Source organism: Carya illinoinensis, chromosome 2 (genome assembly GCF_018687715.1).
Source record: "Carya illinoinensis cultivar Pawnee chromosome 2, C.illinoinensisPawnee_v1, whole genome shotgun sequence".
Lineage (NCBI taxonomy): Eukaryota > Viridiplantae > Streptophyta > Magnoliopsida > Fagales > Juglandaceae > Carya > Carya illinoinensis.
The window spans coordinates 18,381,996-18,408,590 of NC_056753.1; the positions used below are offsets into that span (position 1 = coordinate 18,381,996).

The 26,595-nt window shown below is 36.0% G+C and overlaps 1 protein-coding gene and 1 long non-coding RNA gene across 2 annotated transcripts; one reads left to right on the forward strand and one right to left on the reverse strand.

Annotated features, from left to right (window-relative positions):
- Nucleotides 1–17,771: 17,771 nt before the first annotated feature.
- Nucleotides 17,772–18,932, forward strand: LOC122300228. Its single transcript, XR_006239956.1, has 2 exons — nucleotides 17,772–18,485; nucleotides 18,605–18,932. It is a non-coding gene; the product is annotated as an uncharacterized LOC122300228 (long non-coding RNA).
- Nucleotides 18,933–19,479: 547 nt separating this feature from the next.
- LOC122300227 (coatomer subunit beta-1-like) lies at nucleotides 19,480–26,595 on the reverse strand. Its single transcript, XM_043110729.1, has 6 exons — nucleotides 26,376–26,595; nucleotides 23,140–25,192; nucleotides 22,263–22,772; nucleotides 21,348–21,433; nucleotides 19,872–20,114; nucleotides 19,480–19,758 (listed from the first exon to the last, which is right to left on the reverse strand). Exons 2-5 carry the CDS (start codon nucleotides 25,183–25,185, stop codon nucleotides 19,910–19,912), a joined length of 2,847 nt encoding a protein of 948 aa, XP_042966663.1. The 5' UTR covers nucleotides 25,186–25,192; nucleotides 26,376–26,595; the 3' UTR covers nucleotides 19,480–19,758; nucleotides 19,872–19,909.

Here is a 26,595-nt window from a genome sequence, read left to right on the forward strand (position 1 = left end):
CGATTTCCTCCTTTACTCATGAATGCTTGCTCCCCTCAACACCCTTAACTCCATTTTTCTCTCACATATGATATTCTCTCTCTCTTGGGAACCTAGACCACAAGGCTGACCTAACCCCCTCTTCTCACAAGACTTTGCCCACTAGGTGAGGCTAGAGATCCCTCATCTTACACAATGACTCCCAACTTCTAAGCTTAGGAAGAGTTCCATTCCATTTGATCAACACTTCAGTCATAACTTTGTTTCCAACCTATGACTGAAGTGTAGAATGTTGAATGTTTCCTTCCTTATCTATAGGTGGTAAGGATGGCAGTGGCAGAATATGTTGACCCAACTTTTTCCCAAGGCATGAAACATGGAAGATAGGATGTAGTTTGGATGAAGTAGGCAAGTCCCATTTGTAGACAACAGTCCTCTCCTTAGTTGTGATAAAAAATGGTCCATAGAAATGAAGTGCTAACTTCAAATTGTGGCGTAAAGCCACTAATTTTTGTCTATAGGGTTGCAACTTCAAGAACACCAAGTCCCCTAACTCAAAGCTCCTCTTAGTTCTCTTCTGTCAACAAAGTCCTTCATCTTTTATTGTGACTTCTACAGATTCTCTTTTAACAAAGCCATCAGTTGATCCCTTGTTTTCCATTGTTGATCCACAACAACATTTGCAGTTGTGGCTTGAACATATGACAAAATCATTGGAATTTGGAAGCCATATAATACCTTGAAGGGAGATAAACAAGTAGATGAATGGATTGTAGTGTTGTAGCACCATTCAACTGTTGGTAGCAACAAACTCCAATCCCTTGGCCTTGAACCAATGTAACACCTCAAGTAATTCTCCACACACTTATTAAGCGCCTCGGTTTGCTCAACAGTCTATGGGTGGTAAGCAAAACTAAAGGCCAAAGTACTATTGTGTAGATTAAAAAGTTTTTTCCAAAAGGAAAGATAGGGTTTCTATTAGAAATGATGATTTAGGCATGCCATAAAGCTTGAACACACAAGGAAAAAACACTTGAGAAATCTTGACTACTGTAAAAGGGTGTGCTTGTGTGAAAAATTAAGAGTGCTTTGTAAGTCTATCCACACCAAAAAAAAAAAAAAGTGACAGCAAAGCCTTGAGATAATGGTAGCCCCTCAATGAAATCCATTACTATATCTGTCCCAGGTTGAACTTGTATTAGCAAGGGATGTAACAACCCTGTAGGGTGGAGGGTTTCATAATTTGCAGTTTGGCACACATCAAACTCCCTCACAAACTTTTTGATGTCTCCTCGCATACCCTCCCAATAAAAATCTAATTTGTCTCTCTTTTAAGGTCTTGTGATACCCAACATGTCCAACTAGTGAATTATTGTGTATATAGTATAGAATTTTGTCTTTCAAGATAGAGGAATGAAGTACTACCATCTTACATTTCCTGAGCAACAAACCCTATTGCTGCAGTGTATAATGCTTGGCAATTTTTATTCCCTCTTGAAACTTAGCATAAATGTCCTAAACCTTTTGGGACAATAGGTAACTACCCTTCTGCTCATCTACCCATAAAGGGGTAGGAAAAGAAATAAATGTCAATGTAACAACCTATTTCTATCCCTTCCTAGAAAGCCCATCACTTGTTTTCTTTTCATTTATTATAATCAATGTTAAAGTCATAGCCCAACAATTTTGTGATCCACTTTTACTGGGCCTCAGTACCAACCTTTTGCTCTAAGAGAAACTTAAAAGCTTGTTGGTTAGTCTTAATTTCAAAAGACTGCCCAAACAAGTAAGGTTGCCACTTCTAAACTACTGTTACTTGAGCTAACAATTCATTCTCATGAGTAGAAAGTAACATAATTCTACCTTTCTAAAACCTATATTAATACTTCTACCTTTTATAGAAAGTAACAGTTTTGACAAGTTTAGGCCGATTAGCCTCTGTTAGGTGTTCTATAAAATTTGCTCCAAAATTATTGTTAATTGATTAACGAGTCTTCTCCCTAACATGATCTCTCTGGAGCAATGTGCTTTCATACCAAGGCTTAGCATTTTTGAAATATTTCCCTCACTCAAGAAATGATCCATTCTATTAACAAGAAAACTCATGGTTGAAATATTATTCTCAAAGTGGACATGGCTAAAGTGTATGATCGAGTTGATTGGTCTTTCTTGTTGGAGGTCCTTTGCACATTTGGATTTTCTCCTCAGGTATATGATTCAATTCGGGCTTGTATTTTATCTCCTTGGTATTTTGTTATAATGAATGGAACCGCTAAGGGTTTTTTTTAAGGAGGTCATGGTTTGTGTTAGGGGGATCCTCTTTCTCCCTATCTATTTATTATTCTTCAAGAGGTCCTTTCTAGACTTTTTAAGAATAGTGTTGTGGAGAAAAGATTTGGTCAATTTTTTCAAGCCAGAGGTACGATTCAAATCTCGCATCTTATATATGCTGATGATGTGGTGATTTTTACTAATGATAGCACAGGATCGATTTAGGAGCTTTTAACTGTCTTTGAGAAATATGAGACTTGGTTTGGCTAGAGAATTAATAAAGAAAAGACAGCTATATTTTTTTCTCAAAAATTTTCTTTGGGTCGCAAGAGAGCTCTAAAGTGTATGACTAACTTTTCAGAAGGTTCTTTTCCGTTCAAATATTTAGGGGTGCCTATTATTTTGGAGCGGCTCAAGCAAACTCATCTAGAGGAGATGATTATGAAAGTCCGTAATAAAATTAGTGATTGGAAGATGAAACTTCTCTCTTTGAGAGGTCATCTAATCCTCCTTAGGCATGTGCTTTCTAGCATGGCTTTATACTTGTTTGCTGTTTTACAGGTTCCTCAATGCATGATCAAAGAATTACATCGTTTAATGAGCACTTTCTTTTGGGAAGAAGCTAATGGGAGAGGTAAGAAAAAAAAAAAATAGGTGGCTTGGATGAACATGTGTAAACTAGTGGAAGAAGGTGGTTTGCATTTGCGTAACCTTAATGATATGCAAAAGGCTTAACATATGAGGTTCGATTGGAATTTAATCCAAGGTAATTCGTTATGGGCTCGTTTTTTCAAAAATAAATATGTGGGCTCAAAACCTTGGATTCTCATTGATATGCATAAAGGTACAAGATTTTAGAAGATGATTGCTAAATGTACTCTGTTGGTTCTTGAAAACTCCAAGTGGTGAATCAAGGAAGGTAGTCTCTTATTTTGGTAAGCTAAATGGAGGGATTGGGGTCTTTTAATTTCTAATCTTCCGATCCTTTGCTTAAAATCAAGGATTGTAATTCGTCTAATTCATAGGATGTGGACCTTTTGGTCAACTTGGTGGGGGCACGAAAATGTGATTAATATTCTAGAATCGTTAGCAATTTGCGAGGGAGGATCGGATATGTTGATATGGATGAAGCATGATAGTGGTCGTTTTTTACAAAATCAGCTTGCGATTGTATCCGTATCTTGGGTTCTACTTTGGATTGGCATTCTTGGATGTGGTATAACCTACTTCCTTTGAAGGTTTTGATTTCTATGTGGAAGGCTTGGAATAATGCTTTCAATGTGGATGATCGCCTCTGTCGAGTTGGTGTGCCAATTGTTTCTAAGTGTGATTGCTATAATGTAGGTAATTATAAAGATCAAAATCATGTTTTGTTCGAAGGGAAGTTCGTTGTTCGGGTGTGGCATTATTGCAGTGCTTCTTGTAATTGGAAAGAGATGGTGACTCCATGGTTTCACCGTGCGTCTTCCTCTTCTCAGGTCGATATTATTGTGGGCCTTCTTCCTTCTTTTCTTTCTTGGCATCTTTGGCGTCATAGATGTGTAGCTCACATAGAAGGTCGTCTTGAGTCCTTCAGTGTGGTTTGGCAGTTTACTCTTCAGTGGATTACTTCAGCTTGTCATGACATTCATAAAGTTTCGAAATGTTCTAGGCATCATTCTCAGATCTTACAATCTCTACTTATTCCGCTTTTAGTTCCGTCAAGGTGCTGATTGAGTTTGGTGGTCTGGCAAAAACCTTTTCAATGATGGTTTAAGTTAAATATAAATGGTAGTAATTTTGGAAATCCTGGACTGTCTGGGGCGGGTGGCATTATCAAAGATGGTCATGGCAATTTAATTTATGCTTTTGCTTCTCCTCTAGGCGTTGGTTCGAATAATCAAGCTGAGTTAGCTCTGTTGTATGGTCTTAAAGCTTGCAAAACTTTGAGGATATATTACGTGGAACTTGAATTTGACTCACAAGTGGTGATATCATGGTGGAAGCAATGGAGATGTGGGGTTTGGTATCTTGAAGATTTTTGGGAGAAGATTCTTGGCTTTATGGATTCTCTGGTATGTTCTATGAGTCATGTCTTTAGAGAGGGTAATAAAGTTGCAGATTGGCTTGCAAAGTATAGTGCGATGGGTCATCATATGGAGCAACAAGTGATTGGGGAAGTGCCGAGGTTGCTGAGAAGTTTAATCCGCTTTGATAAACTGAGTCTTCCTTCTTTACGCTGCTGCTAATTTAGTTCACTTTTTGCTGGTTTTGATTATTTTTGTTGCTTATGGTTTTGTGGTTGGTTTTGTACTATTTTATTTCTTGCATGGGCTAACTTTATTTTTACAGGTCGGTTGTGTTTCTTTTGCTTTCGTTGTAGTGTTTCTTTTGGTTTCTTTTGGATTATTTTTTACTGAAGTTTTTATGTCTTTAGTATTTTGATGCCTGGGTTTGGGTTTTATTGAAATATTTGTAACCCCCAATTATCCCATTTATAAATAAGGTTTTTTTCCACCACGAGTGAGGGCTATCAATAAACTTAAGGTACCGTTGTCTTCCTAAAAAAGAAAACAAAAAATAACATACTTCTACTTTTGAGAGTCTTACTGGAATATGTAATTTGGTTTCTCCATGCATAAGAACTGCCCCTAAGCTAGTGCCATTGGTATCACACTCCACTGTGAATGGCTTGGAAAAATCTGGTAGCCTTAACAATGGTGGTTGTGTAATAGTTTGCTTCAATTCCTTAAATGCAATATTTGCTGATTTAGACCACTCAAAAGCATTTCTATTCAACAATGCTGTTAAAGGTGCTATAATAGACCCATATCCCTTGATGAATTTTCTATAGTAGTTAGTGAGCCCAAGAAATCTCCTTAAAGGGTTTGGGAAATGGCCACTCTAGCATAGAAGTAATCTTAGTTGAATCAACTTTAACTCCTTATTCTGATATCAATTAGCCCAAATAATCCTCTCAGTAGCCCCAAATCTATATTTGGACATATTTGCAAACAATTGTTATTGTCTTATGGTTCCAAACACCACCATCTAGTGTCGCAACTGATAAAAAAAAAAAGACTTGTTACACACAAGAATATCATAGAAAAAAAAAACAACACAAATTTCCTTAGATATGGCTTAACACATTATTCATTAACTCTTGAAAAGTAGTTGGAGCATTAGTGAGCTCAAATGGAATCACTAAACGTTCAAAATGACCCTTATGGGTCTTGAAGGTCGTCTTGGATGCATCTTCACCCTTTACTATGATCTAATGGTACCCAAATCTAAGATTTAACTTCGAAATATCTGAACTTCAAACAACTCATCAAGTAACTCATCAATTACAGGAATTGAGAACTTGTCCTTAAGGGTTTCTTGATTGAAGACCCTATAGTCTGCACACATCCTCTAGCTTCCATAAGCTTTCCTCACCATGAGAACAGGTGAGAAGAATGAGCTCTGACTTGGCCTTATTACTCCTGACTTTAATAAATCTTGTAAAATTTTTTCTATTTCAGTTTTCTGATAAAAAGAGTACCTAAATGGCTCCACTGAAATAGGTTCTGCCCATTGTTTAACACAATTTGGTGGTCACATGACCTAGGAGGTGGTAACCGAGTTGGTTCCTTGAAAACCCCTTGAATCTCCTTAAGCAACTCCGCCCTATATCCTTCTGGATTGTATCCTTGTCTTCATTGGCTTCTATAGACAACAGTTGCAAGAACCTCCCTTGTTTTCTCACTAAAAATAGCCTTAAGAACTGATTCCCATCCTCTAGGAAAGTATTTTTCACATGCAATCCCTGCAACCTAACATGAACTCCAATTGTTTGAAATTGCATAGTCATTTCCATGAAATCCCAAACAATAGGCCAAGTGTCCTCAGCCATTGCGGTCCAAGAAACACATCAAAGCCTCCCAATGGCAATAAATGAAAAGATACAGAAAATCTATTGCCTTGGATATTAACTTGAAAGTCCTCACATCTCCGTTTACTCACTAGCTTCTCCCCACTAGCCACTTTAACTTGTAAGTGAGGCCCTTCACACACCTTCAATTTAGCCAACTTAGAACTTGTCGGTTTAGAAAGTTATTGGTGCTGCCAAAATCAACAAGAAGAACTATTGGTTGAGCACCAATAACCCCTATCAATCTCATGGTATTAGGGTTGGGAGAACCCGAGATAGCATGGATTGACACTTCTAAGCTTTCTTTTTGTTCCTCTATTCCCACTCCTTCTAATGCTACACCCACCTCACACAACACTTCTATCTCTCCTTCAGTGCCACCAGTCTTCTTAACCTATAAGAGGTACACCCTAAGATTCTAGCGCATATCCAAACTGGTATGGAATATCAGTTACTTTCTCCAAAATCATTCAAAATAATATCAGTTATTTTCTGTCAAATCATATATTTATTCTCATTCTTGACTTTTTAGTAAATATTTGGTTTCAAGTTTGGAAGTGATTCTGATTTTGATTTTGACCAAATTTTTAATAGGATTCTTGTTTATTTATGTATTAATTTCTCATACAATAATTTAGATTTTTCCAGTTTTAAAAAAATCTTCATAATTTCAAATTTTTCAGCTATTTAAGTTTGATTTGTGGGCTTCATAAAATAATTTCAAATTTTTTTATTAATCAATTTTTTTCAAAGTTTTCTCTGTGTTTTGGACAAATATCTTATCTTCTCCTTGTGAATTATCTGTTGAAACTAGCCACCAAAATTAATCTCTATTCTATCTGACGTCAGGTGGCATTATAGCTTGAACATCTTTCCTAGGGTGATATCTCATTAGTTTCCATAGCTGGTGATTGTGGTCGTAGTCGTCATGGAAAGGTTTCAAATGAGGAAGTTTCGCACCGTGAGCGTAGCGTTCAGGATGTGATGATTAAGCATTTGCAGAGGCAAGTTGTAGAGTTAACCCAGCATCTAACGATACAGGATTTTAGTGATTGTGAGATGGAACATCATGATTCTGATTTTAGTTTTTAGAACCCGTATCACAATCATGTTCCATTCTGGGAGCACCATAGTACGGAGGAGCATTATGGGGACCTCAGTTTTAGAATTGATTTACCATAATTTCCTAGTACTTTTCAAGCTGAAAGTTTTGTTGATTTATTGCACAAGGTTGAGTGGATTTACTACTCTGAGGAAAAAAAGTTTGAGGATAGACATTCTTTCATAGGGTGGAACTCCATACCAATCTACGATACATATCCTAATGAAGATAACCTAGTGGATAAAGTAACTATTTTTATTGAAAACATTGAAATTTTGGAAAAGAAAATGGTGGTGAAGTTTTGAAGTCTGAAAATCATTAAACAACTTTTCAGACAATTAATTATGTTTATTTTCTTGAAGTAAAGGATTTTTTTCAAATTCTCCTATGCAATTTTTTTTTTTTTATTTGAGATGTGGGAAAGAAACTTAATTTTGGAGTATAAGATGTTCAATATTATTTTATTTCTAGCGATCAAATCAACTTTAGGTCTTCCATGATTATCGAGACGATACAACAAAAAGAAAGAAAGATTAGTCTAATTGGATATCCAAAAGATCGAGACAAGAAAGTTTAGAATTCAAGGGCGAATTCTCTCGAACCCGGTGAGAATGGTGCAAATCTAAATTGATATGAGATATCAATTATTTTCTCCAAAATCATTGAGAATAATATTAGTTATTTTCTTTTAAATATATATTTATGCCCATTCTTACCTTTTTAGTAAATATTTAGTTTCAAATTTGAAAGTGATTCTGAATTTGATTTTGACTAAATTTTTTGTATGATTCTTGTTTATTTATGTATTAATTTCTCATATAATAATTTATATTTTTTCATTTTTAGAAAAATCTTCCTAATTTCGAATTTTGCAGCCATTTAAGTCCGGCTTGTGGATTTCATAAAATAATTTTGAATTTTATTATTAATCAATATTATTCAAAAAAATTTCTATATTTTAGGCAAATCTCGTCTTCTTCTTGTGAATTATCTATTAAAATTAACCTGCAAAATAATCGTTTATCTGTTTGAGGTCAAATTCTTACATACATGTGTTGGATTCCACTTCTCTTCACAATGGTAGCACAAACCCTTGCTCCTCTTCTCATTCATCTTTACTGAAGAAACCCTCTTAGCTTGGAAATTGTTTCTTTGATTACCCTTCCCATTTTCTCAACTGTAGCTTGAGATTTGCCATCATTAACTCCCACTGTCACCTTGAAAAATGTCCTAGAACTCCACACATACTCTTCTTGTATCTTTGCTAATCCAAAAGCAACACTCAAACTGATGGGATTAAGCATCCTAATGGGTAGCCTAATCTCATCTCTCAACCCATTTGAGAAGCAACTCAGTCTATGCTTCTCTGAGAGCCCCTTCAATCATTAGACAAACTCTTAAACTGGGCTTTATACACTACCACTGTTGAGGATTGCTTAAGGCTAGTCAAGGTTTCCATGGGATCATTATAGTAGGTTATTTGCCCAAATCTAGTCAAATGACTCCCATCCAATGAACTGCCTTCCATTTATAGCATCCTGGTACCAAATCAAGGCCTCTCCTTCCATGTGATAAGAGGCCATCAAAAGCCTTTGGATGAGAGAAGTCTGATAGAATTCAAAGCAATAATTGGCTTAAAAAACCCAACCTGTTGGGTTAGTCCCATCGAAATGGGGAAAGTCAAATCTCACACCTTTGGACATAAAGTTTCTATCCTCCTAAACCACTACTCTAGGTTCTTGCATTTCTTCTCTATGAATCACAAGATGGTTCAATCAAGGTTCTAATCATATCATTCATCTTATATAACCTGTCAGAGATCACATGGATTGACTGATGTTGATCATTTAATTGGTGCTACATTGCCTCCTGTTGTCTTTGGCTATTTTCCTGGTGGACCTCTAAAGATATTGCTTAAGTTCCTTCATCCATTAAAGGGCCTTCCTTCTCTGATACCAATTGTTAGTTAGGACTTCTTTGGAAGTGCAAGAAAAAGGAAGAAAAAGAGAAAAACAAGAAAGGACAGAGAGCAAGGATGAAACAAGAACTTCAAGAATGAACTTCATCTGAGGAAAGCTCAACCTCCCATGTAATTCACAACAAAGAACTTTAGATTCTCCTTTCCCTCCAATTGAATTCCTTCTAATAGACCCCAAAACTCACTGTATATACTAATTTTACAAAACACACCATTCCATTAATAATGATATGTCTAATTTTGGCCTTCTCTCAAAACTCACCGTTTCATTAATGAATAAAAATCTTCGTTTTGACTCAAGCTCTACTTCTATTTTCCCCTTGATTTCCTCCTATATTAATGAATGCTTGTTACCCTAAACTCCCTTAGCTCCTTTTTCCTCTCACACATCACAAAATAGATTGTCATCTTTCACCACCTAACATACCAAGGGTTGGGGACCATGACCCTTAGTGCATACCCTAGCCCATGCCCAGATGGAAGCCAAACTATGGGCCAACCCCCTACTTTAAACAAGCTAGGCGCCTAGCCCACTTTTGTCTCTATTGACAAACATGAGAAACCCGGCCAAATGACCTCTTGCCTATTGAAGTTGAACGTGGAAAACAATCACTTTTGCAAACCCAAGTAAAAACACATATCAAGGAAATTTATATCTAAACAATTGTCATTTTCTTACCTAATTTCACACAATGCAATAAAACACATCTAATTTTTTTTTTTAAAACAAGCTCATGCCTATTGGTAATATACTGACATCTATATATAAATAGGGTAGATCATATTGCTCAAGACACATGTGTTATGCAGCACATTATAAAACCCATGTCCCATTTTTAGTGGCTACAGTCCTAACAGAAACTAGATCCAAGTCTTACCATTCAGCATGAAAAAGGACTTTTAGGTCAAGGGATTGTTATAGTTGACACTACACTTGAAATCCTACATGACTACATATCACAAAATGATGTTGAATTCAAGGATCAAGAAAAAGTAACTTATCCAAAGTAAAAGGGTAGCATTTTATTGGGAATACACTTCTAAAGTTTCTATGGCAAACACAAAAGAGTGGTTCTAGATTTGAGGTAAGTCGAGCTCAATTTTAGTTCATCGACTTCAACTCAACTTATATTGATATGTTCAAACTTTAGTTCTCTTAGGACCCATGTCAAGCTCAACTTGCCAAGGAAATATGTCAGCATGGACTAGGCCTTTAAATGAGGTCGACTTGTGCTAACATGTATTAGCTTAGCTCAATCTCATTTAATTTTTCAACTTCTCATCAACCCATCATGCATCAAGACAAAGGAACAAATCATTCATTCTCCCTAAGCAAAATCTAGTATTCTGTTAAAAAAAAAATTGGGGAACTAGCTAGATTATTCAGCTCATACAAAACCTAATTTAAAACAAGCCTTTAATATCTCTCTTTTCTCCACATACTCCAACCAACCAAACAAAACAATACAAGTGTTGATGCCTTTTTCGATCTGATGGCTAACAGTTGGTCAGATTACTCATATACGGTTTTGGCAATGGCATGATCTGCACCTATAGCCTAATAAAGTAGAAAAAATGTAGGAAATAAATAAAACACTTAGATTTAATATGAAAGGTCGAATCTCCCTTCATATTTCTCTCAGATTTACAATTTTTCTTTTGATTTTTTCTTTCTTCTTGGTCAGTATGTTGGTCTTGTCCCATCAAAACTCAGGAGGATGGATTAGAATTTTCATTTTCATCATTGTGTTAATGATATGAACCCGCAAGATTGAAATCCCTTGAACCCACAATTTGTGAAAACTCATCCAAGAAAGCTAAAATCAAGCCAAATGGAAAATCTAGACCTGTTGAGGAGCTCTTTTCAAGAATCTAGATTATAGATAATCTAGACCCGTTAAAGAACCTGTCTCAAGAACCCGGATTATAAGGAGGAACGCCACAAAGGTTGTAATTTACCTTTAATAAGTTTAAAAGTTCATTCAAGAATAAGAAGAGATAAACTCAACTCACAAATGAAAATTCATTTAAAAATATATTGTGAATAGTGTTGCAGCTACAGTAACTTAAATTTGCCCCCAAGACAAACCCTAACAAAATACATTTTACACAATCAAAAGGTTCTCCTTTGCAACTCTAGACTCTATGTGTTTTCCGGTAAACTTCAATCCAAATGGAGTGGTCCTTATATTGTTCAGACAGTGTTTCCTCATGGGGCTGTTCAAATCCTCAATTCACACAATGGTAATAACTTTAAGGTTAATGGACAGCGACTCAAACATTTCCTTGACCATTTTTCACCAGAGGATACCACCATCCATCTATTGGACCCTGACACTCCAACCGAGCCTTGATGTTTGACTTGTTTGTCATTTTATTTACTTCTTTCTTGCATTTTTTCTGTTTTACTTTTTAGTTTATGCATGTGTGTTTTCTCTCTTCTATTTTTCAGTGTTCTCTTCTTGTCATATGTTTCTCTTCTGACCAGGTAACCCTTCATTCCCTTCATTATCACTTTGTTTTTCTTTTCACATTGTTTTTATCATTGAGGAAAATGCTCATTTTTAGTTGGGGGTAAGAAGAGTATTCTACCACTTAGTCTCTCAGGATTTATAATTGTAGGGTCTGAATTTTTTTTTTTTCTGACAAATTACTGATTTCACACCTCTCTACTTAAGATCAGATAGTTGTAGCCTTGGGTTACACTAATTCCCACTGGTTTAGGTTTAAGTTCAACACATGACCTTATGATAATTCTTAGCAACTCAAACTTAGCCAATGTATTTCAAAGCTATTGATTGATGACCCTAATAGACACAAGATAGATACTTTTGTTGTTTGATTGATGTCAATCAGTGGTTTTCAGCTAAACAACTAGCAAAAACTACAATGAACCATATCTTAATGGCCTATGAAAAGTGAATGAGAACTCAAAAAAAAAATGGAGGTAAAAATATATGAGAAAATGGACAGGCCAGAGATTAAAAAAAATGGTGCAAGTACATTGGAAAAGGTTGCCTATCATCGGGATCCGTTAAAAAAATAAGAGAGAGAGAGAAAAAAAAAAAAAAAGTGGGTCTTTCAAAGTGTGATAGCGTGAAAGCCATCAATGTAATGGTTTTGAATTAGAGTAAAGACCTTTCTGGTTTTTCTTGAAAAAGTTGCTAGGCTGAAACTACTGTGAGAAATCTTGAAACCAACAAATGGCATTCTGTTCACACACTTGATGCACTCAAAGATATACAACTTAGATGCATTCCCCTTATTTAAGTTTTTGAGAATTTTATAAGCCTTTGTGTTGAACTATAACCTGACCTAACTACATTCTAATGCCCAGGATTTCAATATGATTTGACCTTTTGTAGAGATTTTTGAGTTCAGTGGCTCACTCTTGGATCCTTCATTTGTTATTGCATTAATTGCTAGAGACTAGCAATAAGCTAGTTAGGGGGTGTGATAAAGTGTCGAAACTGCATGATTAGGCTGCTAAATTAAATAAATTGTTTAACTAAAAATAAATTAAGCGCTTAATTAGCAGTGATTTTTAGAACTTAACTCTTTGACAAAATTCTGATGTTTATGCACTTAAAGAAATTTATATTGCAGCTGATAGGTCACATCAGATTTAATATCTCAAGTTTACCCTTCTTGATGTTAACACAAATATTTCAGTTAATAGGTTAAGGGGTATTCTTGGAAATACCCAACTATGCACAAAGAAGTAGCTGGCAGAGCAAACCTGCAAAGAAAAAAATCAGCACGTTGAGCAGGGGCACGATGCAAAGGTTGGGACGCAGAGCAACGCAGTTGGAGATCGTGGCATCACCCTGGACTTCACGCAGAGCAGGGGCATTTTGGAATTTTCATAGAGGATTACGGAACTTGTTTTTCGTTTGGAATTATGGGGTGCAGGCGGCATGGGAAGGCTCCTCACTCACAGGATTTTTCATTACTTGTTTTTAGTTTTGCTGGGAGTCGGCGTGGGATGAAACTCTCTGGTTTTTTTTTAGTGTTTATTTTTCGTTTCTTTTGCAGTTTTCATTTCAGTCGGTCGGCTTCATTTTTATTTTTCTTAGTGGTTTTTCTAGACCTTGGTCGGCTGGTTTCATTACTTGTTTTTAGTTTTTGCTAGAAGTTTTCATTTGACGCTGGAACACGGAACTATCTCTCAGTTTTAGATCTTATTTCTTAGTTTTTAGTTTTTGATTTGTTTTTTTGGCTAGTAGATCTTAGGCGGTGGATTTTATTTCTCTTTAGTTTTCATTTGAGTCAGTGGGAGGCTCTCTCTCTCTGTCAGTTTAGTTTTATTTCTTTTTTCATTTTCTGCAGTTTACGTAAAGCAATACCATTTCCACTTCGTTTTATTTTTTCTTTGAGTTTTAATTTCTTTGAGTTTTATTTTCTTGAGCTTTTTCTCTTCAGTTTTTTTTTTTTTTATTTTGCTAGACTGCGGACGTCGGCTGCTTCTTCCTTTTTTCTTCTGAGTTGTTCTTCGTTTTTAGTTTTCTGGAGTTCGACTTTTGTGGAGGCGTTCGGCTGGGCGGCTTGTTTTGTTTATTCTTCTGCATTTATTTTCATACAACGATTTGAAATGTTAGGATTCATTATTTTTTAGCATTTTACTAATTTAGAAATTATAAGCTAGATTTTGGGCTTCGGATTCAATGAGTAACCTATGACTGTTTTGGGGTGAATTTTCTTCAATGTTATGTGATTTAAATGATTAACTTGTTGGATGATATTTCAGTTTACATCTAGAAAGGATTGAAGTTCTTTGTTCTTGGTCTAGATTAGTTATAGACGTAAAGGCACAATTGATACTTGAACAAGTAACAAGACTTTGATGGCTTTCTTTTACTATTTTACAATTGTTATATAATCTGTCAAGTAGTTTTATTAGACTAAGAATTGTGGTTCATTGCTATATTATCCGACCATGACTTTTAGAAATGGGAGCATAGTTGAGAGAAGATAAAAAGAGAAGTAAATCCATCGCCAAATCAATGGGTGAAAATTGCATCCCAAGTGTTTGTTTTATTGTTTCTTACAAGTTTAATTCATTTGCTACACACTTTCTCTAAGCCTCTTAGTTTTGGTAATTTTAGAAACATAGATTCACATTTATTTTCAGTTTAATTAGTGCTTGAACTTCCAAAACAACCACTAATCATACTCTTAATTCAGTCCACACTTCATTAGTAAATAGTCTCCATTTTAGTTTAAGACTTTCTTCTCTTCGAAATTTCTTGCCACCATAAACGTCAATATTTGTCTTGTGATTATAAAAAGTTTGCTTAATTCTCATTGTTCCTGTGAATTCGATCTTGGGATTTACCCATGTATTGCTTTGACAGCTTCTACGCTTGGAAGACGAAATCATAAGCTGATCAATCCTCACTAATTTTTTTCCTCAACCTCACTCACTCTTTCTTTTTCACTCAACTTCACTTTTACTCTCTCCTTTTTTATCAATCACACTCTCTTTCTTTTTTGATCAATCTCACTTTTCAACTTTAGTTAGTCCTCATGGACCTGTTTTGTAGTTAAAGAAGCAAGTTTGATTGTTTTGCCATCATTTACAAAGCTCTATATGTTCTTGACTCCATCATGGATTACCCTCCTATCATGCTGTCACAGCCTCCCTAACAAAATATGACCAATATGTATAGTCACTACATCACAAAGCACATCATTCATATACTTCCCAATTGAAAAGGAAACTAGCGCTCGATTATTTACCATAACCTCCCCCACAATCATTCAACCACCACAACTTATATGGTCTAGTGTGTTTCAAGATATATAAATTCAATTTTTCAACTAAAGTAGTGCTAGCTACATTACAACTCCCTCCATTAATGATCATACTACATACATTGTTGTTGATGTGGCATCTAGTATGAAAAATATTATCTGTTTGCTACTCTATATCATCCATCTTAATTTATGTATTGAGAATACGCCTGGCAACAAGAGACCTGCCATACTCTTCATACTCGTACTCATTCTCAATACTAGACTCACGTCTCCTCCTATGTCTCCCACCTTGTAGATTTCTACGTACTATATCTCGTTGATTTATCATATCCCTTACTTCTCCCAACACTAAATTTAACTGTTCAAACTTTTGTTACATGGACTACAACACAAAGAATGAATTGTCTGCCACCCCTAGACATCGTAATTTGCTGCATAAAAAGAATGTTAGTGGTAAAAATCTCACACACTCCCTTACGTGTTTACACTCAAATAATGGAACCACACTTGTGTTTCACTCTTAATTGGTTTTTTCCCGATAATAGCCTCACACTCTCTTACCTTTTACCTTAAGAGTTTTCCCATCCAAGTTTTTTCAAAACTAGTTAAACTAAATCAAGACAATACAATCTTATATTATTCCAACCAGTAATTAGATCCAAGAAACAAGAACAAAAAACAATGAAGGAATAAAATGACATAAGACTCAAGAAATTTGAACAAAGAAAAGACCAATTGTAAAATAAAATATCAACTAGAATGATATATTCAGCCCCTTTGATGATAAGACTCAATTAACAAATTTCTTTCTTTCCTTTTTTCTCTTTTTTCTGAATTTTTCTTTTCTTTTCTTTTCTTTTCTATTCTTTTCTTTTATCACTAATTCAATCACAAACAGCAATATTCAATTGCAAAAATCAAAAAATTGAATTCAAACACATAAAAATTGATAAGGAAGTATAAGAGAATCAATAAAACGACACTCCAAGCAATTGACAAATTTAGAGATACAAGAAACCCTAATCAATGAATTAAGGAATTCAACCAACACAAAAACCCTAATGACAATTTGATGTAATTCAGCCAATAAGGCACATGGCAGCCTAAGACCAAAACACCAAATCCTAAGACAAGCAATTCAGTCAAAACTTATAAAATAATAAGAAATTCAGTAGCCCCTTGTTTCTTTCTTTTTTTTTTTCTTTTTCTTTTTTCTTGCAACCCTAGAACAATGAAGCCATAAAATTAAAGATGTAAGAATTAAAAGATAAAATCAGACCTGATTGGAAACCTTACTCTGAATATCAAATGATATGAAACTGCAGGATTAGAATCCCTTGAACCTACAATCAATTTGAAAACTCACTCAAGAAAGCCAAAATCAAGCCAAATGGAAAATCTAAACTCGTTGAGAAACTTGTTTCAAGAACCTAGATTATAGAGAATCTAGACCCATTGACGAACCTGTCTCAAGAACCCAGATTACAAGGAGGAACGCTACAAAGGTTGTGATTTACTTTTGATAAGTTCAAAAGTTTATTCAAGAATAAGAGGATATAAACTCAACTCACAAATGAAAATTCATTCAAAAATATGCTGTGAATAGTGTCGCAGCTACAATAACTTAAATATGCCTCCCCAGCCAAACCATAACAAAATACATTTTCCAAGATACCCTTGGATGGGTGCCCAACATAATAGTTTCCCCAAAAAAAAAACCGTTGCTAAAAAAATTAAACAATCCCTAAACTATCCCCTTGGCCGACGCCCCTTCTTGTGATTGCAAGAATTACAAAGACTCTTAAAACTCTAGTTCAATAAAATAAAATATATGTGGGCTAAGCATCCTCAAATCTAATTATTTTAAACTAATTCTTATAACTAGTAAAAAGTCCTTTTAATAAGTTAAACAAGTTCAAAACCTTCAAGTGTCCAAAGCCTTTAAGTCATGGTGCCCTCTTTCATAGCTTGTATCAAATGAATCAAAACTGATTCTTTTTCCTTCAAGCCTATCTTGGATGTTGTAGTCTTGCTAGCTTCGTCCCAAGTAGCTTGCACCAATCCTTACATAGCTTCCTTAATCTTCTTAGCTCTTGACCTTATAATTAGCTCATCTGAAATTTGTCAAGGATCTCTAAGATTAGATCCACCTTGGTTCCCATCAGTTAATTTCAAATTGAAATAGATCAACACCGTTAATTTCTTATTTTTACTATTAGATTATTTCTAATAGAGATAGAAACTGACCAAGAGATGTTAAAGCTTTCTGATGAAAAATGAAGAAATTGTCCGTGATAAGTTTGCCAGCTAAGATGATATACAAAATTTTCATCTCATCTCATCATTACAACTTTTTCAAATTTTCACATAAAATATAATAAATAATTTAATTTTTTCAAATCCTTATTCAATTTATTCAAATTTCAAAACAGTAATAATATTTTATTTAACTTTCAACTTTTATCTAAATATAAAAATTCTCATCTTACCATCCAAACCTACCTTTAAGGATTAAAGACTTGCCTCTTTAATTTTTTTTAAATAAAAAATTATAGTTCCTTAATTATATATAAATACGTGACCAAAATAGAATAAGATTTTTTACATTCACCAAAAAAATCTCTTTCCTTTGCAAATTATATAAGTCACCGTACGTCATATTCTTATCTTCTTAAATGTCACCGACAAACTGAACAATATCAATCCTGACTGAGGCTAGGAAAGTTCATGGCAATTTCATTCTTATCTTTTGAAAAAAAGCTTACATATTCTTATATATCTTATCCCATTCTTGGCCTTTGGTTTAAAGTTTCTTTAAGTCAATATCCTAATGGCGACGTTGGCAATAATGACGGAAGGCTAGACGTTTCCAATTTCACGCGTATGATTTTGAGTCTTCTTCTTATATATGATTCATATCGTGTTACAAATTATTAAGTTGGTAAGCTATATTTAAATTAATCTGAATCCATAAAATATATATATATATATATATATATATGCAAAACTATTATTTCTCATATTATAGTTTGCATCATTAATTTTTCCCATAAAAAGAAAAATCAAATTAATACTTTTTTAATTAAAATAAAAGTACAATCCAAAAATTCCCAATCCTCTCCCCTAAAAAGGTTTTCCCTATAATTTTCACCAATGAACACCCCCCTCATAAAACCTTTCCAAGAATAAATACACAACTATTTGTGATTAAAAAATTAAAAAAAAAAAAAAAAAAAGGGCAATACTAATACTACTACTTCTGTTTATCGGGATTTGTCATCCAATATCACACTGTTCAATCTTTTGTATTTTAACCTGTATAGATATTGGTGTTACAATTAACTAACGGGGCTATATAAATATAAAGCTCCTCTTAAGAGATGAGATCCATGAGGAGTTTAATTGGAGGGCAGCAAAGATGGCTCAGAAGCTCTCTCTTATCCTCGTTATTGCCCTCTTAATTTGTGTCCAGATGGGAGCTGCCAACCGGGAAATCATCCTGTCCGGTTAGTACTAGTTTTTTGAATTGTTATAAACTCAATTCTCTTGTTGGGTAATCTACTTAATTACATATATAGACCGTACGTTGAAGTTGGATTACTCTGGTTTTTGTTGGCTGTTGCAGAAGAGAAGGAAAGACACCTCAAACAGTACTTCCATGTGCGTAAACCCCTGCGCCCTCCTCATTGCCCACCAAAGGAACCAGTTCCTCCGAAGCGGAGGCCGAGTCCATCACCACCTAGGCGATGCCCCCCGGCCTAGACTCCAGGCTGAAACTGGACCCCATGCAGTTACTTATGTTAATTTAAAGAGCTGTAATTATTAGTTGTGTTCTTCATTCTCGAGTTACTTGTTCTTTGAATTATTTTTTTATTTGCAGCTGATCCCGATTTAAAAGGCTCTGAAAATAAGCTGTTCATTTTAAAAATGCAATGGATAATAAATTATTCAAATGCACATTGTTTGAAATTGAAAACCAAGGCGCTCCATCTCTAAGCAAACGCGCAATGAAATAGAAATAGAATCAGAGAGAGGTTTGGGAGAGAACTTTACCAACTCAAAGTCAAACGCTAACAAATTTATATTTGTTCAAAGTATAACCAATGATATAATAGAAATCTATGATACATTGGCTGGATGTATTGGATTTTCACGTTCATGGAATTGAAAAGCAGAACTATTTTGGGTGTGTTGGAGAATAACAAATAGAAATCTCGATGTGATAATTAATGGGGCATTAGAGATGTACAAGGACAATATCCACAAGGAAAAAGGAAAAAAGAAATTTTCATCCACGAGGAAAGACATGCCTTAAATCTTTTGTTAACTCCTAATTCAGAAATAAAAGCCAGGCGTTGAAGGATATCAGGCTATGATCCACTACTTCATAGGCCTCACCATTTTTCCATGCGAAATATGTTCGATTCTTAAGATTATTAACTCTGCTATCAACACTCCCAAAAGAATTTGCTTGGAAATAGCAACACAAGAACAGCCAAGTATAGAAATCAGAGTCTAGTCATAAACTACTACAACGGTTTGTACAACATTATGAATAATCCTTAAAACTAGAAAATAGCTACAATTGAAGTTTGTTTCCCAAAAATATAGGAGTATCTGGAGCAAAAACCTTGTCTAGACACACGCCAAAGGCAAGTCAAAGAAATACCGCTCTTGTTGTAGCAGCCTCTTAAGAGTAATAGTTGTAGCTCAAAGGGAATCCAATGACATGAAGAAAACAAAAGGAGCACCTAATCCCTTTGCTTTGGGAGCAAGAACCTACACAAATTCCGGTTACAAGAATGAGATCAGATTTGAAAATTAAAAAAGGAGTAACATTTGCACTTTTAGGGAAGTGGACAAAAATTTGCACTTTAGAGTGACATGAATACCAGTAATGACACAGAACAGAACAATAACGTCACATAAATCAACTTCCACCCTTCTGCTTGAGAGTAATCTTATCCCCCAAACTGAGAGCAATCCCCTGTGTCTTGCTCCTTATCCTGATGTAGCCACTCAGCTTACCATCTGCCTGTTTCTCTATGCTCACATTCACCAAAGCATCCTCTCCAAATACACTCTTTGCATACAAGTTGGCTGCCAGGAATCCACACTCCCCATCCAGTGCTGACCTGAAATTTAACCACCCAGATAACAAAGGGGAAATGCATGTGTAGAATGTAATATTACTGTGAATCGAAAAACGAGCTGGAAATTTGTTTCTTCACAGCACTTGAATCAGCAATTCGAGCATTTTTCCCACGCAAACATCCTCTACCTTCGTTATTCTCTTTTGCTTTGCATTCCCAGTTTTGTTATCTCGAGTTTTCTGTGATATAATTTTCTTTAACTATTGAGATAGGAGGCCTCCGACCCAACTTCAGCAGGTGGAACTCAAGACACTCTTTCCCAACTAATGTGGAAACTCAGGTTCAACAATTAGAATAAGCTAGGGTTTTGGTTGACATAATTTAATGCAAGCACAAATAGATTAGGCTCCTTCGGGGTCCCAGCAAACCCATAGCCAAACTCAATCCCAATCATATCTAGGGTAATAGTATGATAAATTTTAATCTACATGGGGTATTAAGATGTGAAATGGCTGGTTAAATTACTACCATGGGCTGCACTTAGGTTATTGCGAGCATTCTTCTCATTTCTCAGTTATGGAGTTATTTGTTAGTTAATATTCGTGTTTATCTTTTATTTATATGTTACATTTACCTAGTGGATCTTGCACTCATGACCACACCCTCCAAATAGCTAATCGACACTTGTAACAAACCTTGATAGTGTATATAGCCTGTTCTACAAAATTCATAAAAAGAGCATTACTTGCAGAAGCTCAACCAAAGAAGAGAGCTTCCCCCCTGCAAGGCAGCCTCCAAAATAAACAAGGAAAGAAGAGAGCTTCTCTCTCGACCTAAACCACCCAAACAAGCCCCTATTTAACAAAGCTTTTTAATTCCAACGACTTGGGGATCAGAATCCCTTTTCACAATTCAGTAATTCATCCCTTTAAACCCTAAAAAAATTATGATTTAATTGGCTTAAATTGCATTCCAATCCAGACCCTCCCCAGCCTGCCCAAAGTTTCAGCTTTGGTATCCAGCATAGGCACCTTTCTACTAACACAGTGAAGGAACAGGCAAATATTGTCATACTTGTATGTATGAGCTATAAACACTTCAATGTCAAAATACTCAAAGACTGTTGTGATGTGCTCCATGTAAAGCCACAACTAGTGACACCATAGCAAGTAATTCAGTTGAGTAATTTTTATTCCCAACGTTTTTTGCAAATCATAACTAGTTGCCCTGAGACATAGACATCAAATTTGCTCATAGTAAGAAGATATATCTTACGGTGCTGTGAGGCACTTCATGTTGGTTGACTTGATAATGTGATCAAGGAAATCTTTCTCATCTTGAATTACAGTGTTGACAGCAACCTGCAGAACATTTACAAAAAGTCATCAACCAATCACTACAAACAATAAAAATGATCCTTTGGCTAGGGGAAGCCTACAACATTTAACTAAAGTAGCAGAGCTTGTGATAAAAGTAGAAGCAAGATGGCAACCAGGAAGGTAGCAAGTTAAAAGCAGCTCAGCTTATAAATGCAGATGTTGCTCCATGTAAAGAAGAAACTCAATGAGTGACAAAACCAATTATCTTCACGCTGTAGCTAACAATTCTTTTCTTCAAAATGGAATTTTGACCTTTGAATAAGCTTGTTTTCTGCACTCTTCATTCTTGATTCAACAAGTAGATGTGTTTGAAGAACATCATCAAAGGCTTAATGCACATGCATCTTAGGTTTAACCTCTTGAGCCTTAAACCAAAACCAATGTTGCCACTATTATTCGTTTTAAGCTAAGCAATAGTGCCATTTCTTTCTCCATTTTCAGCTAATATAACAGCAGGAATAAAAACAGTCAAGCAAGTTTGATTTTGTAATAGAAGTGACTGCAACCTAGAGGAAATCTTTATTTTAAGATAATATTTAGATCAAGTTCCACCATAGTGACTATCAAGTACGCAAAAGTGCAAGAGAAAGGAAATGGTAACAACTACCAAGAAAGAAGTGACATACATACATACATACCCACACAGATGTGCAAGTGTGTGTGCACAACCAATTCAGTTTAAATTGATTGAAAGAGAGAACTACGAATAAATCCCGGCTTTGTATAATGGTAGTAGAAACTTTTCAGCCCAATGACTGGTTGGTTGCTACCTTTGTTTGTGAAATATTAACAGTAGTAGTGCATGATGTACCTTGTTTTCCCACTCAAATTCTGCCCACATCGTTCTAAAAGCTACATCACCACAAACTGCAGGAGAGATGTAATCCATGATGTCTATATGAATGTCATTCAGCACAACCACTGTTCGCTCATGTACATTTGAAGTCTCATAAACTATGTTCCCGAAAATGACTCCAGTCTCAGTTGAGGAAACTTTGATGTTGGCCTTTATTTGTTTGCTTGATTCAGGAGCTAGTGTATAATTCTGTGGACGTTCAACAAGTTTAAGGTCACCCATAGTTGCCAACTCCAAGCACAAATTCTGTAAGGTCTCCTTAGTTCGATTGATAACTGTAACATCAAGGACAATATCATAATGATGAACAGTCACATAAGCTTCAGCATACACTGGATCGCTAAAACCAGTGAGTTGGAGAATGCGGCTAAGTTTATTCGCATCATCCCCATCCTTTACAAACTCTCCAGTTGCACGCTTTAGATCATCTTGCACCGCATCTTCTAACTCCAGTTGGCTCATACCCTGGAAGTTAGATGCAGCCAAAAATATACATTAAAATTTATTTGTTACACTTGTAACCACCACTAACCAAAGATAGTTGAGATATCTAACCACCAATAAGAAACACCAACAGACTCACAAAAAACAGTAATATCCACATGCTCTTCTCATATTATACACACACACACAATCACAGAACTTTTTTACCTTCCTGCTCTTTAAATAGAAGTCACACAGAACTTGTTTATCTTCCTACTCTTTAAAATGGTAGAAGTCAAACATGCACACACAACAGAACTTTTTCACTTTCCTACTCTTTAAATAGTAGAAGTCAATTAGGTCATCTGGTTGCACACGCGCGCACACACACAATCACAGAACCTTTTACCTTCCTGCTCTTTAAATGGTAGAAGTCAATTAGGTCATCAGGTTGAGCATGAGATATCTGTGCCTTTGCCTTTATTTCTTGTGTTTCCTGGAGTTGCTTTTCTGAGAGCATTTGGACAAAACTCTGACGACAGGATTGCAACCATATTTTTCTGATCTCATCACCAGTATTGCAAAGCAACCTTATGCAGAGGACAATTCTATCATAAGAATCATTGTCGATTGGGTGAGGAAGAACCGAAGATTGTCCTAATTGCAGCATAGAGACCATGATCAGCAATGCCCTTGTAGATTCCTTATTCACTTCAACTTTAGATTGCTGTACCTCTTCCAACCTCAGAAGAAGCTTGGTCAATGTACAGGCCACAACTGCCCCAAGAAAAAAGTCACCAGTGAGAAGCAGGGTTCTAAGATTCCCAGATGTCAAGGATCCTTGAACAAGTGTAGGAGGAGAAAAAGTAGTTTCAGAGGCCGCACTCTGGGTCGCATAGGTGCCATCAGCAAGGATGGCTGGTCTTTTGGAAGAAAGAGTAATGGAGTTCACTTGGTTATCCTTCTTAGAAGATTCGGTAGCTTCCTCTTCTTCTGAAACAGAGTAGAAAGGTAACTCTCCAAGGCACTGTTTAATGGTTGCAATGCCACTTCCAACTTCAGAAAGCGACAGGCAATACTCTCCAATGATCCAAAGAGCACAGGTACAGACACGTGCAGCTCGGATCTGGTAGAAAGTATCCAATAGCCTTGTTATTATTGAAACCCTAAGTTTAGGGTTGGTTTCAATTATCTCTCGAACAAAAACAATGACATCAACAGCGGAGCCAACATTGCTGTCACCCAAGAAATCCATCAACAGGTGTACTACTGTGCTTGCAACTTCTGGGAACTTAATTGCACAAGAATGAATGGCCTGAATAAGCATCTGCCTGTATTCACCATTCTTCTCAAGCTCTCCACTCTGAGTTTTAACAACTTCTTTCTTCAAGGTAAGAACAACCTCATTGATGTTCCGTGGAGTAATAAGATCAAGAACAATATCCAGTGTCTTCCTACGGATGTCAAGATTTGGGCTAGAAAGTGCCCTTAGAACATCCATTATAAGGTCAACCAAAATATCCCTATGAGAAGACTTGAGCTCATTCAACCGATCAAGCACAATAAGCTTCACATTGTTGTCACTTTGAGAAAGAAGAAGCTGACAGTAAGTGTTTGCAGCAGCCCTAATAGCAGTTGGAGCAGATGACAAAGAGACAAGTGTCCCGGCACATTCGTAGATAACCGCAGTGGAAGGCACATTCAGTAAGGATATAATAATTTTAATGTACTTTCCCTTCTCACCTCGATTAGTTCTGCACACCTTTCGGATCAACTCCAGCACAACCATCTGAAGCATATCACCCCATTCAGAAACCCTCTCAATATGGGTCAAAAGGTAATTAATTGCACGATCTTGGGCACAATTGAAAAGCATGAGAAATGCATTCCGCTTAGCTGATTGGTCCTGCTCTGTCAAAAGAACCTTCTCAATCATATCAGGTGCATCACCCAAAATTTGCTCACCCTGAGGAAGCTTATATATCGACATCACAGCTAATATGGCATTCCTTCTTATAAATGGGTGTCGGTGCTCCAAATTTTGCAGAACAGAAGGGATCAGCGGCTCAATTATTTCAGTCTCTTTCAAGCGGCAAAGAAACCTCAATGTTACACCACGAATATACTCATTTGGGTGCTGAAGGTTGTTCCTCAAATTTTGGCATATCAAGATCATTTCAGGTAATACCCTACCCTTTGCATCAGTTTTTTCAATGATCTCCAAATATAGGAGAAGAAGCTTTTGGATTGTATGGTCCTCTGAGGGCAAAACATATCTAATAATTGTAATGAAAAGCTGAGGTAGTGTTTCACCATTCAACAAAAGCATGATCGCTTTCATCATCGCATCAATTTTGGCAGGCATGTCATTGCCTTCAAGAGCTTCCTTAATCTCATTTGCAATTGCAGGTGTTCCTTTGTCAAAGTGAACGAGCAGAGAACAAGATTTCTCCATTTCTTAACTGCACAGAAAGTATATCGGACTCATACTAATTCATATCAAGTTTCGAATATGAGCAACATCATTAACAAATAACCATAGAAAACGTGTGTGCACTTTGTTTAGACATTGAAAGTAGTAGAAAACGCAAAACTTTTTTATTGATAACAAGCGAGTAACTTTTATGGTTAAGTGTCAACCTACGCAATCCTTCCTGGAAAGGGTAGAGTAGATTGAGTTTTAGTTGGGATTAAGGCTAAGTAGATTTTTTTTTTTTTTAATATTGGCACCGGTTGTTCAGAAACAACATCCCAACTAATCCCGGGAGTGCACAGGCTCTCGATAAGAAGTTTCCTACAAGTGCACATCAGGTAATTCAAGGAGAAAATTCTCCAGCCCGATGGACCTTAGAGATTGTTTGCACCCAAGGGGATTTTAACCTTAAACTTGGAGGAGCATATCCCAAGTCGGGAAACCTTAGTTAGTTGTAAAAGCCAAGTTCAAATTCTGTTTTTTCTCTTTCGATTTACACTGCTTCTGAAGTCGAAACTTCAGAGGGAAGGGAGAAAAAAACACATCTGGATGCGTTACCTTTACCTTGACAAAACGTTACGTCTACACCTTCCATTAAACCTTTGAATTTTCACCAAAAATGAAAGGTTTTTCACCAAAAATGAAAGGTTCCAATACACTTAAAAAAATAGCCCATTCAGACTCGTGGAAACCTCTGTCCCAAAAGCGTGCTCCAACAAGGCAGACAGGGAAAAAAAAAACCGATTTAAAGCAGACTGAAGTTCAGTCTAGACATAAGATCAAGTACCAAATGACAATCCTGAAAGTACATTTTCTGTTTGATATCTCATAAAACCAGATCAAGAATCGATATGTAGCACCTAATTCACCAACTTCAGATCCGGAAATTAATCCAACACCTAAATGACAGTCTTCGAGAAAACGTAGGAAAGGATTGGAGAAGAAAACAGGCTCTCTCGAACTTAAAGATTTTAATCACGAGGTGAGGGGCACTCAATTAAACAGAGAAGCCAGAAGAAACTTAAATTAAGATTAACTTAAATTAAGATTTCATTTCTTCTTCGATTAAAATTACAAACAGGGGACTCAGCAATCAACAAGATCTTCGAAAGAAAAAACAACAAATTGAGAGAGAGAGAGAGGGAGAGAGAGAGAGAGAGGGAGGGAGGAACCTGTTGGGATTGAGATGCTTGAATGAGACCGCTGGGGAGGGAGAGTTGAGCTCCGAGTGCCGAGATAAACGAAACTAGATCTGAAATGTTTTGGTATTTAGGTGTAGAGGTTTTTACCCAGAGCGCACGCTTGATCCTTTCGATCTTCTGATTCGCTGAGGGTCCGTTGAAGAAAGCAAAGATATAAACTTCATGATTTTGTAAGGACGCAACTTTGGAT